At 42.3% G+C, this 19,612-nt stretch overlaps 1 protein-coding gene across 1 annotated transcript in view; it reads right to left on the reverse strand.

Annotated features, from left to right (window-relative positions):
* Nucleotides 1-19,612, reverse strand: part of LOC143808062 (putative cation-transporting ATPase 13A5) — a 318,077-nt gene that overhangs the window by 192,455 nt on the left and 106,010 nt on the right. The window contains exons 11-12 of the mRNA XM_077290322.1: nt 16,221-16,352; nt 10,811-10,981 (exon numbers count right to left, since the gene is read on the reverse strand). Coding sequence (XP_077146437.1) covers nt 10,811-10,981; nt 16,221-16,352 — 303 coding nt within the window. The remainder of the gene's footprint in view (nt 1-10,810; nt 10,982-16,220; nt 16,353-19,612) is intronic.

The following is a 19,612-nucleotide window of genomic DNA, read 5'->3' on the forward strand; positions in this document are numbered from 1 at the left end:
TTTCACAAGGGTAACAGGAGAAATTGGACCCCAATATTTGTTGCCCAGTTTGTTGTGAGTACGCTGATACCCCATATGTGGGGGTAAACCACTGTTTGGGCGCACGTCAGGGCTCGGAAGGGAAGTAGTGACATTTGAAATGCAGACTTTGATGGAATGGTCTGCGGGCGTCACGTTGCATTTGCATAGCCCCTGATGTGCCTAATCAGTAGAAATACCCCACAAGTGACCCCATTTTGGAAACTAGACCCCCAAGGAACTTATCTAGATGTGTCTTGAGCACTTTCAACCCCCAAGTGCTTAACATAAGTTTATAACGCAGAGCCGTGAAAATAAAAAATAATTGTTCTTTCCTCAAAAATTATGTTTTAGCAAGTAATTTTTTATTTTTGCAAGGGTAACAGGAGAAATTGGACCCCAATAGTTGTTGCCTAGTCTGTCCTGAGTGCGCTGGTACCCCATATGTGGGGGTAAACCACTGTTTGTGCGCACGTCGGGGCTTGGAAGGGAGGGAGCACCATTTGACTTTTTGAACGCAAGATTGGCTGGAATCAATGGTGGCGCCATGTTGAGTTTGGAGACCCCTGATGTGCCTAAACAGTGGAAACCCCTCAATTCTAACTTCAACACTAACCCCAACATACCCCTAACCCTAATCCCAACTGTAGCCATAACCCTAATCACAACCCTAACCCCAACACACCCCTAACCACAACCCTAACCCCAACACACCCGTAACCCTAGTCCCAACCCTAACCCTAATCCCAACCCTAACCCTAACCACAACTGTAACCCCAACACACCCCTAACCCTATCCATAACCCTAACCACAAGCCTAATCTTAACCCTATTTCCAACCCTAGCCCTAATTCCTACCCTAACTCTAATTCCAACCCTAACCCTAAGGCTATGTGCCCACGTTGCGGATTCGTGTGAGATTTTTTCCGCACAATTTTTGAAAAATCCGCAGGTAAAAGGCACTGCGTTTTACCTGCGGATTTAGAGCAGATTTCCAGTGTTTTTTTGTGCGGATTTCACCTGCGGATTCCTATTGAGGAACAGGTGTAAAACGCTGCGGAATCCGCACAAAATTGACATGCTGCGGAAAATACAACGCAGCGTTTCCGCACGGTATTTTCCGCACCATGAGCTCAGCGGATTTGGTTTTCCATAGGTGTACATGGTACTGTAAACCTGATGGAAAACTGCTACGAATTCGCAGCGGCCAATCCGCTGCGGATCCGCGGCCAATCCGCTGCGGCTCCGCGGCCAATCCGCTGTGGATCTGCAGCCAAATCTGCACTGTGTGCACATGCCCTAACCCTAACCCTACCCCTAAACCTACCCCTAACCCTAACCCTACCCCTAACCCTACCCCTAACCCTACCCCTAACCCTAGTTCTAACCCTAACCCTAGTGGAAAAAGAAAAAAAAATATTTTCTTTTTTTTATTATTGTCCCTACCTATGGGGGTGATAAAGGGGGGGGTCATTTACTATTTTTTTTATTTTGATCACTGTGATAGGTTATATCTCAGTAATCAAAATATACCAGGAACGAATCTGCCAGCCGGCAGATTCGACGGGCGCACTGCGCATGCGCCCGCCATTTTGGAACATGGCGGCGCCCATGCAGAAGACGGACGGACACCGGGAGGCCCGGTAAGTATGAGGGGGGATCTGAGCATGGGAGGTGGATCGGAGGACAGGGGGGTGGCATCGGAGCATGGGGGAGCGGGCAGGAGGACGGGGGAGCGTACAGGACGACAGAGGGGAGCGGAGCACCGGATGGAGGACCAGGGAGGAGATCTGTGGTGGTGGGGGGGGGTACATAAGTGTTTCCAGCCATGTCCGATGATATTGCAGTATCGGCCATGGCTGGATTGTAATATTTCACCAGTTTTTTAGGTGAAATATAACAAATCGCTCTGATTGGCAGTTTCACTTTCAACAGCCAATCAGAGCGATCGTAGCCACGGGGGGGTGAAGCCACCCCCCCTGGGCTGAAGAACCACTCCCTCTGTCCCTGCAGATCGGGTGAAATTGGAGTTAACCCTTTCACCCGATCTGCAGGGACGCGATCATTCCATGACGCCACATAGGCGTCACAGGTCGGATTGGCACAGGTTTTCATGACGCCTACGTGGCGTCATGGGTTGGGAAGGGGTTAAATTATTGTTTTCTAAATTGACATTATGAAGAAAAAATATTTCAGTAATTGTATTTAGATTTTAAAGATGAGCAAATCTTTAGAAATTTGAATACACTAGCTTCATAGAATTTGCTAATCAATCAGATTTGCCTTGAATCTGTTTGTGAATCATATTCCTACAAATCTTCTAATTGCCTGGAAGAGATTTGTACTACACTTGACAATCTTCTAGGACTGTACTAAACCACTTTTTAGCTCATTAATGCAAACACAGTATTAACCCTTTTACCCTAAAGTTGGTTTGCATGTTCCTGACAGGCCAATTTTAATAATTCTCACCAATGTCACTTTAAGAGGTCATTGCTCTGGAATGTTTCAAGGGATCTGAGTGATTCTGAGAGTGTTTTTTCATGACATATTGCAATTCATGATAGGATTAAAATTTCTTTGATATAATGTGCGTTTATTTGTGAAAAAAATGGAAATTTGGTCTAAATTTGAAAAATTTTGCAATTTTCAAACTTTGAATTCTTATGCCCTTAAATCAGAGAGATGTGTCACCATAAATAGATAATAAATAACATTTCCCACATGGATACTTTACGGCACTACAATTTTTGAAGCATAATTTATTTTTATCTGAGGAAGTTATATGGGTTAAAAGTTGACCAGCAATATCTCCTTTTTCCAGCAAAAGTTAGAAAACCTGAGCATGTGACCTCCAACCTCCAATGAGAGGTCATCCCACGAGCATGCTCAGTAGACAAAAAGCAGGACTTAGTCCCTGGAGCATCTGCTGACCGCTGATTAATGCTGGTTACAATAGCTGAAACCGGGACGGCAGCAGTTGCCAGATGCACAGCATCAGCTTGAGCAAGACGCTGGGACCGACGTCTCTGCTGAGCAGGCTCCTCTGCCGCTGTGGTCGGTGTACACTTGGAAGGGAAAACAAGCCCCCTCCAGGAGGTGTCTCCACTTTGAAAAGGCCAACTTCATGGCTGAAAGCTTTCTGTCCCCGATGGAATAGTTTCTCTCCACCAGTTAGAAGGTCTTAGAGAAGAAGAAGCAAGGATGCTTCAGACCTTCAGCATCCTTTTGGAAGAGGACTGCTCCAGCACTAACGGAAGAGGCATCCACCTCCATAATGAAAGGTTTATCTACATCGGGGCGATGTAAAATGGGAGCTCTAGTGAAGTGTGACTTGATAGAGAGGAAGGCCTTGGAGACCTCCTCCGACCACAATTTAGGATTAGCCCCCTTCTTGTTGAGGGCAACCAAGGGAGCAACCAAAGTTGAGAAGTGGGGAATGAACTGGCGATAATAGTTAATGAACCCCATAAAGCGCTGCACCACTTTGAGAGAATGGGGTTCCTGCCAGTGCATCACAGCCTGTAGCTTGGCAGGATCCATGGCCAATCCCTGGGCAGAGATGATATAGCCCAGGAAAGGCAAGTACTCCTGCTCAAACACACAGTTCTCCTACTTGACATAGAGGGAGTTTGGCCTTAAGAGGTCGAAGACTTTGCAAACATCTCTCCGGTAGGAGTCTATATCTGGAAAGTAGATCAGAATATCATCCAGACAGACTACGACTGAGGTGGTAAGCATATCCTGGAATATATCGTTCACAAAGTGTTGGAAAACATTACAGAGCCCAAAGGTCATCACCATGTATTCATAGTGCCCATCCCTGGTGATAAATGCCATCTTCCATTCGTCCCACTCACGGATGCGAATCTGGTTGTAAGCACCCCGCAGATCAAGCTTAGTAAAAACCTTTTCTCCCTGCAATCTATCAAAGAGCTCATATATCATGGGCAGAGGGTACTTGTTCTTATTGGTAATGATGTTAAGACACCTGTAATCTATGCATGGATGTAGTTCTCCGATCTTCTGCATGAAGGAGAAGCCAGCCCCTGCAGGTGACACTGACTTTCTAATGAATTCTCTTGCCAGATTCTCCTGGATATACTGGGTCATCACCTCTGTCACCGGAAGAAATAAGGGATAGACTAGACCCTGGGGAGGCTCTGCACCAGGCAAGAGGTCAATATGATAGTCATAGGGGTGGTGAGGCGGAAGGGTCTCCATTCTTGGGTTTTTTGGAGAACACATCTGCATGGGGCCAATAGTGCTTGGGGAGAGAGGAATGATCTGCGGGTATTTCTGTGTTAGCAACCTGAATGCAGTCCCTCTGACATCTACCCTCACAAGATTCACTCCATCCCACAATTCTCCCTGTTGACCACTCTATATGAGGGGAGTGGTACTGTAGCAAAGGTATCCCTAACAGGACCTCAACAATTACCTCAGGAATAACAAGCAGAGATATAATCTTCTGATGGGATTGTGACATAGAGAGAGTAAATGGGAAGGTCTGGTGTGTTATCTGTGAGGGCAGTTTTCACCCATTCACCACTCTTACGGTCACTGGTTTGGAGAGTATCACCCGGGGTATTGCATGCTGTTGGGCGAAGGCAGAAGACATGAAGTTGCCCTCCGCCCTGGAATCCACGCAAAGCTCTACCATATGAGTGGATGGACCTATGGTAATTGTCCCCTTGAAGGATAATATGGAGGAAAACATCGCTGTGTCTAGTGTACCTCCTCCTACAACCACTAGATGCTGACATTTTCCCTACTGTTGGGGACACTTCCTATCATAATGTCCCGACTGCTGGCAGACAGGACAGACCATGGGTACTTGAGCAACCCAGGACCTAGATCCTGCTCGAGAGACCTCCATGGACTCATGTGGCTCAGACGCCTGATCCAAAGATTCCAGAAGCCAGGCGAAGGTGGGAGCCAGCCGAAACCGCTGCCAACACTGGGCTCGCTCCAAACTTCACTAGTTAAAATAAAGGTCAATGCGAGTGGAGACCACTATTAGCTCCTCCAGTGTGGCAGGAATCTCCCTAGTGGCTAAAGTGTCCTTCACATGGTCAGCCAGCCCCCTCCAATATACAGGGATAAGGGCTTTATCTGGCCACTCCAGCTCAGATGCTAAAGTCCAGAAGTGTATGGAAAATGGCTGACCATGGATGAGCCCTGTCAGTGCCAACAGTTGGAGTGCCGTATCATGGATGACTTCGGGCCCAAAAAGACCTGCTTCAGAGTGCTCAGGAACCACCGAGCACTCTGTGCCACATGATCGTCACACTCCCACAGCAGCGTAGCCCACTTCAATGCCCTGTCTGACAGGAGGGATATTATGAATCCCACCTTTGTCCGCTCTGTGGGAAAACGTGCAGCCAGGAGCTCAAGGTATATTGCGCACTGGCTCATGAATCCCCTACACAACTTACTGTCTCCAGTAAACTTATCTGGCAATGGGAGGTGGTATAAGGTCAGAACAGGGGTGGCAGCAGCCAAACTAGCTGCAGCCACGTGAGCAGTCTGAACAGCTACTGCGGTAACATCCACAGCTGAGGTTGTGCGCTCGAAAGCGCCAACCTGCCCTCCAGCTGCTGGATGTACAGCTGCAGTCACTGTTGATCTGACTTTACTAGCCAGACCCTGGTGCTAGTATAATGTAAGGGCTCGTGGAACACACCAAATAGTAAAGAGGAAACTATAAGGTGTGTTCGCAGCTCAGGGTCCACCATGCAGAGATGTTACCTGCTTCGTGGTAATGGTGGACAGTATATAGCAGTAAAACAGATGAACACATGTGGGTTAGCGCCACCCAGTGTGTACAGAGGCTGACTCTGTTGCTTCACATAGCTGCAATACTGTGAGAAGTAAATGCTGTAGCCTGTTTACCTCACAGAGCTTGGCTGAGAGAGCGCTAGTATATGGTCACAGGACTCAGCCCCTAAGAAGTGGGGTAAGAGTCCTTCTAGACCCACTGAGAGCACAACACTGCAACTGAGATGCCAGGAGGAAATAAACTAAAGAAGTTAGTGCAGTGGGTGCGCACAGCGTTGCACTGGCGAACGCCACTAACCGCCCTAACCAGGGGAGGAAAGCACACTAATTGCACACGGTGCTGCACTGGTCCAATCAGAGCCGCTTCAGGACCTGAGCATGTGACCTCTGACCTCCAATGAGAGATTATCCCACGGGCATGCTCAGTAGACAAAAAGCAGGACTTAGTCCCTGGAGCATCTGCTCGCCGCTGATTAATGCTGGATAGAATGGCTGAACCTGGGATGGCAGCAGTAATCAGACGCACAGCATCAGCTTGAGCAAGATGAAGGGACTGATGTCTGTGCTGAGCAGGCTCCTCTGTGGCTGGGGGAGAATGGGAGACTGCAGAGGACATGGTTTGAGATTCCGCCTGTGCAGCGGCGGAAACTCGACACCTAACAGCTGTAAAAATTAAAAAAAATCACATATTTCCCACAAAAATGTTTTTTAGTCCAAAATTTTGCATTTTCATGAGGGAACAGGAAAAATTGCACCATTCAAGCTGTAGTGCAATTTCTCCTGAGTACACCGATAACTTATATGAGGGAGAAAACGCCTGTTTAGGTGCACAGCAAGACTCTGAAGGAAAGGAGAATCGTTTGACTTTTAAAATGTAACTTTTCGTGAAATCATTAGGGAACCCCATGTCCTGTTTAGAGAGCCCCTGAAGTGCCTTAAAAGTGGAACCCCCCCTCAAGTGACCCCATTTTGGAAACTAGACCTGTCATCGAATGTGTTTAGATGTGTGGTAAGCACCTTGAACTCTAAGGTGCTTCACAGAAGTTCATAGCGTTAAGCCGTGAAAATAAAAAAAATCACATTTTCCCCACAAAAATGTTATTTTAGTCACAAATTTTGCATTTTTATAAGGGTAACAGGAGAATTTGCTCAATACAATTTGTTGACCAACTTCTCCCGAGTATGTTGATGCCTCATATGTGGAAGAAAACTACTGTTTGGGCGCACGGCAGAGCTCACAAGGGATGGAGCATCAATTGACTTTTTGCATGTAATATTTCCTGGAATCACTAGTGGATGCCATGCCCTGTTTGGAGAGCTTCTGATGTACCTTAAAAGTGGAAACCCCTCACAACTGACCCCATTTTGGAAACTAGACCACTCCAGGAATGTATTTAGATGTGAGGTGAGCACCTTGAATCCCCAGGTGCTTCACAGAAGTTTATAACATTGAACTGTAAAAATATAAAAGAATGACATTTCTTTCTCACAAAAATGTTTTTTAGTCCAACATTTAGAATTTTCATGAGGGTAACAGGAGAAACTGGTCCATACAATTTGTTTAACAATTTCTACTGAGTATGCCGATACCTTATATGTGGGAGAAAACTACTGTTTGCCCGCATGGCAAAGCTTGGAAGGAATGGAGTGTCATTTGACTTTTTGAATATAATATTTCCTAGAATCATCAGCGAACACCACATCCCACTTTGAGAGCCCCTGATGTGCCTAAACAGTAGAAACCCACTAAAAATGACCCCATTTTGGAAATTCTACCCCACTCATGGAATGTATTTAGATGTGTGGTGAGTAGGGATAGGCGAACCCGAACTGTAAAGTTTGGGATCATACTGAACACAGTGTTCAGTCACACGGTCCCGAACACGGTTTTCCATGGGAAACCCGTGTTACGGTACAGGACCAGTTCAGAGTGTCAAAAAAGCAGAAAATTAATAATAAACATTATTATACTTACCTGTCCAGCGACGCATCCTCCCATCCTGCTGTCTCCTGGCCGCATCTGCTTCCGGGGCCGCTCATTAACTTCCGCCGGTATTGACTGCACTCGGCAGTCTTCGGCTTTTTCCGGCAGTGTTGTCGTCGCACGAATACTGCCTGGAAAAGCCGAAGACTGCTGAGTAGTGTTGAGCATTCCAATACTGCAAATATCGTTTATCAGCCGATATTCACTGTATTGGAAATCCGATACTGAGCTCCGATACATTTGCGATATCGGAAATCGGAATTGGAAGTTCCCATAGTGCAATGATGCACTATAATGGAGTGTGGGTGGTGCGTGGGTGCAGACTGCTGTGTGTGTGGGTGGGGTCTGTGCATGACCGTGGGGGGTCTGTGTGGGCCTGCCGGGAGTCTATGCGGACCTGCCGAGGGTCTGTGCGGTCTGCCGGGGGTCTGTGCGGGCTGCCGGGGGTCTGTGCGTGCCTGCCAGGGGTCTGTGCAGGCTGCCGGGGGTCTGTGTGGGCCTGCCAGGGGTCTGTTAGGCCTGCCGGGGGTCTTTGCGGGTTGCTGGGGGTCTTTGCGGGCTGCCGGGGGTCTGTGTGGGCTGTATATATTGTATGTAATGCATGAATGTATTGTATGTAGTATGTATGTAGTATGTAGTATGTATGTAGTTATGTAGTCTGTATGTAGTCTGTATGTAGTATGTAGTATGTATGTAGTATGTTGTATGTAGTATGTATGCAGTATATATGTAGTATGTATGTATGTAGTATGCATGTAGTATGTATGTAGTTATGTAGTCTGTATGTAGTCTGTATGTAGTATGTAGTATGTATGTAGTATGTTGTATGTAGTATGTATGCAGTATATATGTAGTATGTATGTATGTAGTATGCATGTAGTATGTATGTAGCATGTATATAGTATGTATGTATGTAGTATGTATGTAGTATGTATGTATTATGTATAAACAGTAGTATGTTGTATGTATTATGTATGTAGTATGTGTGTAGTATGAATGTAGTATTTTTTTACATTCAACACATTAGCCGGATGATGGGACTACTACTGTCCCATCATTGGCTAATGTGTCAATCACTGTCACTGTAGCAGGCATCGTCCGATGGGACTTGCCCACACATAACCCCGGCAGCCCGCACAGACCCCCAAGAGGCCCGTACAGATCCCCGGCATGCCAGCACAGTGTCCGCCCATGCACCTCCCACACTCTTCCCCCCTCCGAAACAGGATGTAGAAGGACAGAAAGGGCTTATTTACATTCCGATATTTGTGTCCTATTGACTTGCATTGGTATCGGGTATCGGTATCGGCGATATCCGATATTTTTTGGATATCGGCCGATCTAATCCGATACCGATACTTCTGGATATCGGAAGGTATCGCTCAACACTACTGCTAAGTGCAGTGAATATTTCCGGCATTTACTGAGCGGTCTCGGAAGCAGATTCGGCTTGGAGACAGTGGGATGGGAGGATGCGTCGCTGGACAGGTAAGCATAATTATAATGTTTATTATTCATTTTCTGCTTTTTTTTACAGCTCCCCCTGCCCCATTCCATATATGTAAAGTCCGAGTTCGGGTTCGGACGCAAGTTCATGTCAAAAATGAAAATGAAAAAAAAAAACATTTTCCCCACAAAAATGTTATTTAAGCCCCAAATTTTGCATTTATATAATGGTAAGAGGAGAAATTACACCATACAATTTGTTGTGCAAGTTCTCCTGTGTACACTTAAACCGCATATGTGGGGGAATACTATTTTTGAGGCGCAGTGCAAAACCATGGGGAAGAGGAGCCACATTGAAATTCAGATTTTGCTGGACTGGTTTGAGAGTGCCATGTCACTTTAGCAGAGCCCCTGAGGTGCCAGAACAACAGAAACCCTCCATATGTGAACTCATTTTACAAACTACATTTCCCAATGAATTAATCTAGAGGTGTAGTGATCATATTGACACCACATATGCCTCATATAATTTTATACCACTGAGTGGTAAAGAAATAATAAATTACATTTTTTACCACTAAATTGTTGTTTAAAGCCCAAGTTTTTTTTGTTTCTAAGGGCGAATTTTTTTTACAACATACTGAAGTCCATTTTTTCCGTAGTGCACCAATACCCTATAATAATAATAATAATAATAATAATAATTTTATTTCTAAAGGCCATGTAGACTGTGAACTGTTAGTAATAGGCTGGGAAGATCCATGATAGTGGCCCTTCTCAGAATAATAGTAGCAGCCTTCAGTCTGCTTTCCCTCAGCTGGTTATTAAAAATAAGGAGGACCCCACACCATTTAAAAATATATATATATATTTAATAGGTTTAAAAAGGCTAAAAACCTTTAGTGCCAGTTGAAAGGTACTAAAGGGTGCTAGTTTATTACATGTATGAGACTTGTGACATTAAATATCTAAAGAACATCTATCCTATTTATTCTATCTATCTATCTATCTATCTATCTATCTATCTATCTATCTATCTATCTATCTATCTATCTATCTCGCTGTATATAATATTGCTTTATTGCTTTAAATGATAGAATTACTGTATGTAAAACCTGAGGTTAAAAGAGGTTTGCATAAGGATTGCATATGCATGCCATATGTATGCTACTTGAGAAAAATGGCATTATACTTTGCATAACACTTGCATGACACTTGTCCAACTTTTTAGGCTCAAGATTGGAGTGATTTTATTTATGCAGATGAGTGTGAACCCTCAAAGAGAAACTACAAGAGCATATCACACTCTAGAGATCTCAGTTATGCATACATAAAATAGTTTGCCCAATCATTTTAAAGGAAGCTGTATAATTCCTCCATGTGTCATTCCTTCCATTTTCCCTGTGGTGGCATAGTAGATTAATTGAACATCTGCTCCCAAATTCTATCATAGATTACAGATGACTGCTGGGGTTAACTTTTAACACCACCCTATTAATCTATCGTATTGATTGTTATAAATACATAACCTCTGTCGGCAGCTGTTAAACAATATACATATGTGACAAGGAAAACACCCACCAGTCTGTAGGACAACAGCTTTTACAAGATCTTGACTGTTTCTTTTGGTCTGGATGACCTCAGTACCACAAAAAAGAACATGTTTTTTGTAGTCATCACCACAGTGTGCCATCCAAGGAATGGAATTGTTAATATTTGGGAGTGGTGTCTTCGTCACAGGGACACTTTCACCTTGAAATTAAATTTATAGGAATATTTTTAAGTTATCTGTAAATTCATTTTCTTGCTCTTGTGTATGGAGAGCGAACAGTTTCACATACTTGCACATTAGAGATATATATAAAGTAAATAAAAGTAAATCAATGCAAAACACATTTACACCTTTCATTTCAACAAATATCATTGGATCACTTGTAAAAAATGAAGCTAAAGTGTGGTAACTAAGAAATGAAGTCTGGCACACAATGAAAGGAGATTGTTTGATTATTCATTAAGGGATTTATAACTCACTATCTGACATTGGGTACAATAGATGAAAAACTGGGGAATTACCTACTTAATCAACATCTGGTTTTACCAGTTCTTTATACTCTCCCCAAGATTCATAAACATCCATCACGAGCCCCGGGACGACCCATAGTCGCCTCCACAAATTCTCTATTATCTCCTCTTGCTATCACTCTTGAAAAAAATCTTATCTCCCCTTGTTCCCCGTATAAAATCGTTTCTGAAGGATACCACAGATTTTTTGATGTCCCTATACTAGGGTTGAGCGAAACGGGTCAGCCATTTTCAGAAGTCGCCGACTTTTGGCAAAGTCAGGTTTCATGAAACCCGACCCGACCCCTGTGTGGGGTCGGCCATGAGGTCGGCGATCTTCTGAATCTGGTATCGGAATTCCGATACCGAGTTCCGATATGTTTGCGATATCGGGAATCGGTATCGGAATCCATATTTAAGTGTAAAATAAAGAATCAAAATAAAAAATATTGATATACTCACCCTCGGACGCGCCCTGGTACTAACCGGCAGGTTTCCTTCCTAAGAATGAGCACGTGAATGACCTGCGGTGACATCGCGGCTTGTGATTGGTCGCGAGCGGTCACATGGACAAGCCGCGACGTCATCTAAGGTCCTTCACGCGCTCATTCTTAGGAAGGAAGGCTGCCGGAAAGAAGCAGGGCGCGTCCGAGGGTGAGTATATACCTAATAGGAATATACTCACCCTCGGACGCCCCCTGCTTCTTTCCGGCAGCCTTCCTTCCTAAGAATGAGCGCGTGAAGGACCTTGGATGACGTCGCGGCTTGTCCATGTGACCGCTCGCGACCAATCACAAGCCGCGACGTCACCACAGGTCATTCACGCGCTCATTCTTAGGAAGGAAGCCTGCCGATTAGTACCAGGGCGCGTCCGAGGGTGAGTATATCAATATTTTTTATTTTGATTCTTTATTTTACACATTAATATGGATCCCAGGGCCTGAAGGAGAGTTTCCTCTCCTTCAGACCCTGGGAACCATAGTATCCCATTGCACTGCATTGGGTTTCGTGTTTCGGCCGACCCCGACCCCGACTTTTTTATAGGATCGGCCAATTTCACTCCACCTGACTTTTGAGAAAGTCGGGTTTCGTGAAACCCGACCCGATCCTATAAAAATAAAAGTCGCTCAACCCTACCCTTCACAATGTAGGCCAGAGGTGTCAAACTGCTTTCCTCGAGGGCCGCCAACAGGTCATGTTTTCAGGATTTCCTTAGCATTCCACAAGGTGCTGGAATCATTCTGTGCAGGTGATTAAATTATCACCTGTGCAATACAAGGAAATCCTGAAAACATGACCTGTTGGCGGCCCTCGAGGAATGCAGTTTGACACCTCTGATGTAGGCCCACTACCTGAGGGTTGCCTATTAGTGACCATGGATGTGAATAGTTTGTATACCAGTATTGGTCATCAGGATGGTATTAGTGCGGTAATGTCTTTTCTTGCTGAACACACAAATTTTTCTCATCATCAATGTGATATTTGTAGGGATCTACTCACACTGATACTAACCAAGAACTTTTTCATTTTTGAAGACCAGTTTTTCATACAGAAAAAAGGAACCACTATGGGGTCCAATATGGCACCTCCCTATGCCAATATTTTTATGATTCAGTTTGAGATGACATATGTCTATTCACACCCCAGTTTTGCATCATTTGTAAGTTATTGGCGCAGGTATATAGATGACGTCTTTCTAATTTGGACAGGGGATATTGAAACACTCTTGGCGTTTCACAAGGACCTCAATTCTAGCCTACTGGGCCTGACATTCGCAATATCCTATAATACATCTTCGATGAACTTTTTGGATACCATGGTCAATGTGAACAATGACAGGCATTTGGAGACAGATTTATATGTCAAGCCCACTGATCGTAATAGTTTACTGCAGTATGACAGCTGTCACCCACAGCATATTAAAAAGGCTCTTCCTAAATCCCAGCATGATAGGGTAGACAGAATAGTTTCTAAACCTGAGGTCTGCCGCATGAGACATCAAGAAATGGACACTAAGTTTCTCTCCAGAGGTTATCCTAGCCATATTCTACGTACACAACGGAATACAACATGTTCCAAAGTAGGGCAAGATACACCCCAGTTAGCTTTTGTTAACACTTATCATCCCTTTAATTATCTTATTAACAAATGTGTGATCCAACATTGGGACATCCTTAGAAAGGCGTATCCACAGGTTAAAGAGTTTAATTCAAAACCAATTATTAGTAACAAGAGATGTCCTAATATTAAAGTTCAATTGGTCAGAGCGGATGTGGGCCCCTCCATTAGGGAACCATTACAAAGAGTTTTTTCTACACCCCGTAATGGGACATTTCCCTGCTTAAGCTGTTTTCAATGTTCCAACATAACTAAAGGGGATTCTTTTACGCATCCTCGCTCGGGTAAAAGGTTTCCAATTAGGAGTCATTTTACGTGTAACTCTACTTTTGTTCTGTATTTAATTAAGTGCCCATGCGGTCTCAGATATGTGGGCGAGACCACCCAACATATCCGGGGCCGCATCTGCCAACATAAATCAACCATAAGATGTCGCAAAATATTACTTCCAGTTCCAGCTCATTTTGTACAGAATAATCATACTGTAGCTCAACTGAGATATCAAGTTATAGAACATGTTCCATTGGCTAGAAGGGGAGGCAATAGGATCAAGAGATTGAAAGAGCAGGAGTCCTTTTAGATCCATACGCTCCAAACCCTTACCCCATTAGGTCTTAATAGAGATTATGAGGTCTCTTATTGAATTAATTTTTTCTGGTCCACATTTAATATATTCATTTAATTTAATGTATTCATAAAACATATTCACATATAACGCATAGTATTATACTAATGTTTTTTTTGGGACTACAGTTAGGTCTACTATCTCCGATCCTTTATGTATCCACGGACCCTTTTTGGTCTTTAAGATCCATTATTTAACATATTTTAACATGTGATACTCAATATTCATCTGATTAATATGATTTGATAAATGTTGTCCTCTTCTTGACCTCTATAATAATGAAGCAGAGTGACGAATAATTAATAACAATTATTAATCGATGCTTTCTCTTTTTATTTACAATTTATCTAGACATCAGTTTTTTTAGTAGCAGAGGAGTATAGATAGTAGTCTTGTATAGCACGGATTATAGTAAACTACATTGCTTTATCTAATGGCTCTTTTTCCCTTTTCTTCTTTGCAGCACACAGGCGGGAACTAGAATATGAGCGCGGATACATCTGCGCATGCGTCATCTAGGTGAATTCGGCTCTGATCAGTGGTGTTCGGCTCTTTCCGGACCATATAAGCGCGCTCTACACCACGGGGTTTATTCCTTCACCCGGAAGCACTTAGACTCGCACGCTCACCGCAACGGGTTCAAAAAGCCGGTAACACACTTCCTATCACTCACTTCCACGCCAAGCGGTCACAGTCTCCTCCCGGATTTTCTTACCGGATACTTTAGTGGCATCTATCATGAAGGTAAACTCTCAGCAGGCGTTTTCTTTTGCCTGGTAGGAAGCTGGCATTATATGTTGTCATCTAAATGTTCCCTCTCTGTCCCAACAGTGGGATTTCAACCTCTGTTCCGCATACTGATAAGTAAAGCATTTTTTGTTCATTTTTGAGCACATACAAGTGGTGTTTATATATATTTTCTACACACTGTGTAAGGTGTTGGTATTTTTAGCCGTGGATATGAGGTCATACATATTACGGACACTGCAATACACAGATTAAGTGTGATAGTGAGGTAGATAATCCATGTATTTTTGGATACGGCTCTGTTGACACATATATATACATGAGATTATATACCCCCTACGAGGAGGGAGTACATGTTTCTTTAGGCTGCTGTTTTTTGGAGCCATGTTCTTCTTTTTTCCGGTGTTTTCGCTGGTTCGAATTTTGTGTTTCTCCTACATACGTATATATATATATATATATATATATATATATATATTCAATATTTTTTCTGGGTGCGTATTTATCTTTGTCTATGATGCCCCTGGTTTAATAAGGAGCCTTTTGTCCACAATTGTCTATCATTATAATTTGTTTTTACTTTCATTATATATTTTTTACTTCTTCATTTTTCGAATCATGTCATATAATGGGTTGGTCGGATCCAAAAGGTGTGTTAAGTGATATAGAGTAGCGTACATCATTTTTGCAGGATGCATTTTTCTGTTTATTCGGTTTAAAGCTGTATTTCATTTGCATATTTTTTCATTTGTATATATTACAGAAAGACAGAAGTCTCTTGAAAAAGGCTTAAAAAAACACCGAAACGTTGAGAATTGTGTATAATCTGTCTATCATAAAGTCTACAGAGTTTATCTCTGTGGAATCCCACCAACGCATATTTTTCTTTGGAATAAAGATTAATGAATAATCAAAAAATCTCCTTTTATTGTGTGCCGGAGTTTCTATTTATAGTAAATATTGGACTATTTTTCTCCTGGCACCTTTATTTAACAGTGAGCACACTCATAACCGCAATTTTTTAAGAAATGAAGTCTGATGTTTTCTGCTCCTCTCAAATTTCTTTGAAGTAATAGCAGTGGGTTAGCACAGCTTATGGTGCCCCATAAAAAGCCCTAAGAAATGTAAACTATATAGTGAAGCTGAAACCACGCTTGAGCGGTTTCAGCTTCATTATCATCATTGTTTACATTATACAACAGTTTTGGCACCTGTCTGTCTTGATTTCAGCTGCTGAAGGTAACATTGAGGAGTTAGCGCTTGTGTGTTTTTCCTGTAAACTATATAGTGTAAAAAGACATCTTAAACCCCAAACATCAACACTCTCGGCTCAACTGTCCGGCAATATACCCTTGCAAAAACTTAAAGGCATTACTGTGTAAAATCACATCAAATATCAGATCATTAAAAAAAATGGAGAAAATAATGAAATATCCATACCAGTTAACATTGCTTCATTGACTGTACACCCTCCACTGATTAAAATGGCATCACATGGTAAGAAAAGTTTGTTTCCTTCCAAAACAATGACATCACCTGGAACCAAGGACTGAGATTGTACTTCTGTAAGGTCTGGTAAAAATAAACACAACAATAAATACATTAAACAAATATTTTTAGGAAAAAAAGTCAAGCAATATTTAAGAGTTGTTTCTGTGGTTTTATAAGTTGTGTAAAAACAACAAATTCTAACTATAAATTTTCCTATTTGAACCTTTTTCCATGCCACAGCACGGTGACCACTGATGCTGCAGTCTGTTTTATGTCATGTACTGTATATAGAGATTGAAGGAAGTCATTGTGAATCAACTCAGTTGAAATTTCTGAAATTCAGAACTGCTGTAGTAAGATTTGTGGTATAGTAAACGCTGCCTCTCAATATGAGTTTGATGACCAGCGGTCACCACACCCCTGTCCCGCCTCAGCTCTACATATTTTGTTGGAGCTGGGAGTAACTGGCATGAAGACAGCAAAAGTTACAAAATTTAAGTGCAGCTTTTGAACTTCTAAATTTTACAACTTTGATGTATCAGGCCCATTGTGTGCACATGCACTAAAAGATGAGTTAAGGGAAATCAGTGGACTTTTATTTGCTTTGAGAGGTTATGGATAAAAGGTCAGAATAGCCTAAATGAAAGCATAGTGTACTACTGCAGTTCTAAAGAACATACAAACTATGAATATTACTCTCTGGAATTTGTTGGTACACTGTCCTCTTTGGCATGTAGGATTAGAATAGCTTATCAAAAACTCAAAAGACACATTACTACACCAAATGTAGACATTACACTGTGCAGGTCTGTTTTAGCACAACTGTTTACATTTGTCAACTGGAGACACCATACACACCTTTACTTTGGATGAGCTGCTGTATTAGGCTTTTCAGCTGTCACGTACATCTTTCCAAGCATTTCTGACTCACTTCGCAAGGTTTTTAAACTTTTTTGTGAAATTTATAATTGTGTCCAATGGTACACAAAAAATAAGTTTTGGTAATAGACATGGCAATGTTAGCGGGAAAGAGCACACACTACAGCTAAAATAATCGGAGTCGCTAACAATAGAAACAACAGTGGCACTTCTGGCACTAGCAATAGTAGTAGTAGCATAAAGATAACAATTGCCCTCCTTTGCCTCTGGCATGCCCATCAGTTGGAATGAAGTAAATGAAGTATAGGGAGTGTGATATGCAGTGGGAAAAAAAATATTTTGTCAACAACCAATTGTGCAAGTTCTCCAACATAAAAAGATGAGAGAGGCCTGTAATTGACATCATAGGTAGACAACAACTATGAGAGTCAAAATGAGAAAACAAATCCAGAAAATCACCTTGTCTGATTTGGGAAGATTTATTTTGCACATTATGGTGGAAAATAAGTATTTGGTCACCTATAAACAAGCAAGATTTCTGTCTCTCACATACCTGTAACTTCTTCTTTAAGAGGCTACTCTGTCCTCCACTCATTACCTGTAGTAATAGCACCTGTTTGAACTTGTTATCAATGAAAATTTTTATCAATGAAAATGGAAGACATACTAGACCACTGATAATCTCCCTCAATCTGGGGCTCCACATGAGATCTCACCCCGTAGGGTCAAAATGATCACAAGAACGGTGAGAAAAAATCCCAGAACCACACGGGGGACCTACTGAATGACCTGCATAGAGCTGGGACAACTGTAACAAAGGCTACCATCAGTAACACACTATGCCGCCAGGGACTCAGATCCTGCAGTGCCAGATGTGTCCCCCTGCTTAAGCCAGTTCATGTCTGGGCCTGTCTGAAGCTTGCTAGAGAGCACTTGGATTATCCTGAAGAGTATTCAGAGAATGTAATAGGGTCTGATGAAACCAAAGTAGAACTGTTTGGTAGAAACAAAACTCATCGTGTTTGGAGGAGACAGAATGCTGAGTTTCATCCAAAGAACACCATACCTAGTGTGAAGCATGGGGGTGACAACATCATGCTTTGGGGATGTTTCTCTGCAAAGGGACCAGGAAATCTGATCAGTGTACATGAAAGAATTAATGGGGCCATGTTTCGTGAGATTTTGAGTGCAAACCTCCTTCCATCAGCAAGGGCATTGAAGATGAAATGTGGATGGGTCTTTCATCATGACAATGATCCCAAGCACATTGCCAGGGATAAAGAAGTGGCTTGGTAAGAAGCATATGAAGGTCCTGGAGTGGCCTAGCCAGTCTCCAGATCTCAACCCCATAGAAAACCTTTGGAGGGAGTTGAAAGTCCGTGTTGCTCAGGGACAGGCCCAAAACATCGCTGCTCTAGAGAAGATTTGCATGGAAGAATGGGCCAACATACCACCAACAGTGTGTGCTAATCTAGTGAAGACTTACATTTAAAAAAATACGGAGATGAACTATTGTTAATGACCAAATACTTATTTTCCACCATAATTTCCAAAATAAATCTTGCCAAATCAGACAAAGTGATTATGTAGATTTGTTTTCTAATTTTGTCTTTCGTAGTTGTGGTCTACCTATGATTTCAATTACAGGCCTCTCTCATTTCACTTTTTAAGTGGGAGAACTTGCACAATTGGTCGCTGACTAAATACTTTTTCTCCCCACTGTATAAGTTATATCATGCATCTTAGTCACAAAAGGATGATGTTACCTCTAACAGCAACACTGTCAGTTTGAGTCAATGTTCTGTATAGTCCACCTCCTCCACCCCCTGAATACCTAATCTTTCTCAAAGAAGAATTTAAATTCCATTGATTTCCACTGGAAGGACCCTGTGCAGAACTGGACAGCTGAGCATGGATGAGCACAGATAGCAAAATGTATTAAAAAAAATGATTGGGCTTTGATGACTCCCAAATTTCTTTCAGTCTTAACTTTTTCCTTATTTTTAGTGAAATAGCTATTTTTTTAAGAGGCACCAACCATGATAAAGTTGCATAGTAAAACCCTGCATAGAATTAGGCCATTTGAGCAGGGAAGGAACAAAAGGAGAAATTGTTGTGAAGAAAAATTCTTTGTATTTCATTGATGCAGTTTTCTTGAACAAAATTAAACATTTTTGTATAAATAACACTGGTCAACAGCATTTTTGGTGCCAAAGATATTTCATCGAATTTAGGGTATTTTTGGGGTGCTGATTCTGAATATGTCATCAGTTTTGCCAGATTGGCTCAAGTTTTTGAGATTTTTGGTATCTTATTTATAGCACTTGTTGGTAAATGCGACGCATCATCTCATTAATTTCTTTGGATTAGTACTTGAACTGAGCAGTTCTCAATATAGTTTTGTGTTAATTAGTGTTCTAAAAGTTTGTTCATAGCTTGATTTTTGCACTAACTTTATGTTG

The sequence above is a fragment of the Ranitomeya variabilis genome, chromosome 2, assembly GCF_051348905.1.
Source record: "Ranitomeya variabilis isolate aRanVar5 chromosome 2, aRanVar5.hap1, whole genome shotgun sequence".
NCBI classification, from domain to species: Eukaryota; Metazoa; Chordata; class Amphibia; order Anura; family Dendrobatidae; genus Ranitomeya; species Ranitomeya variabilis.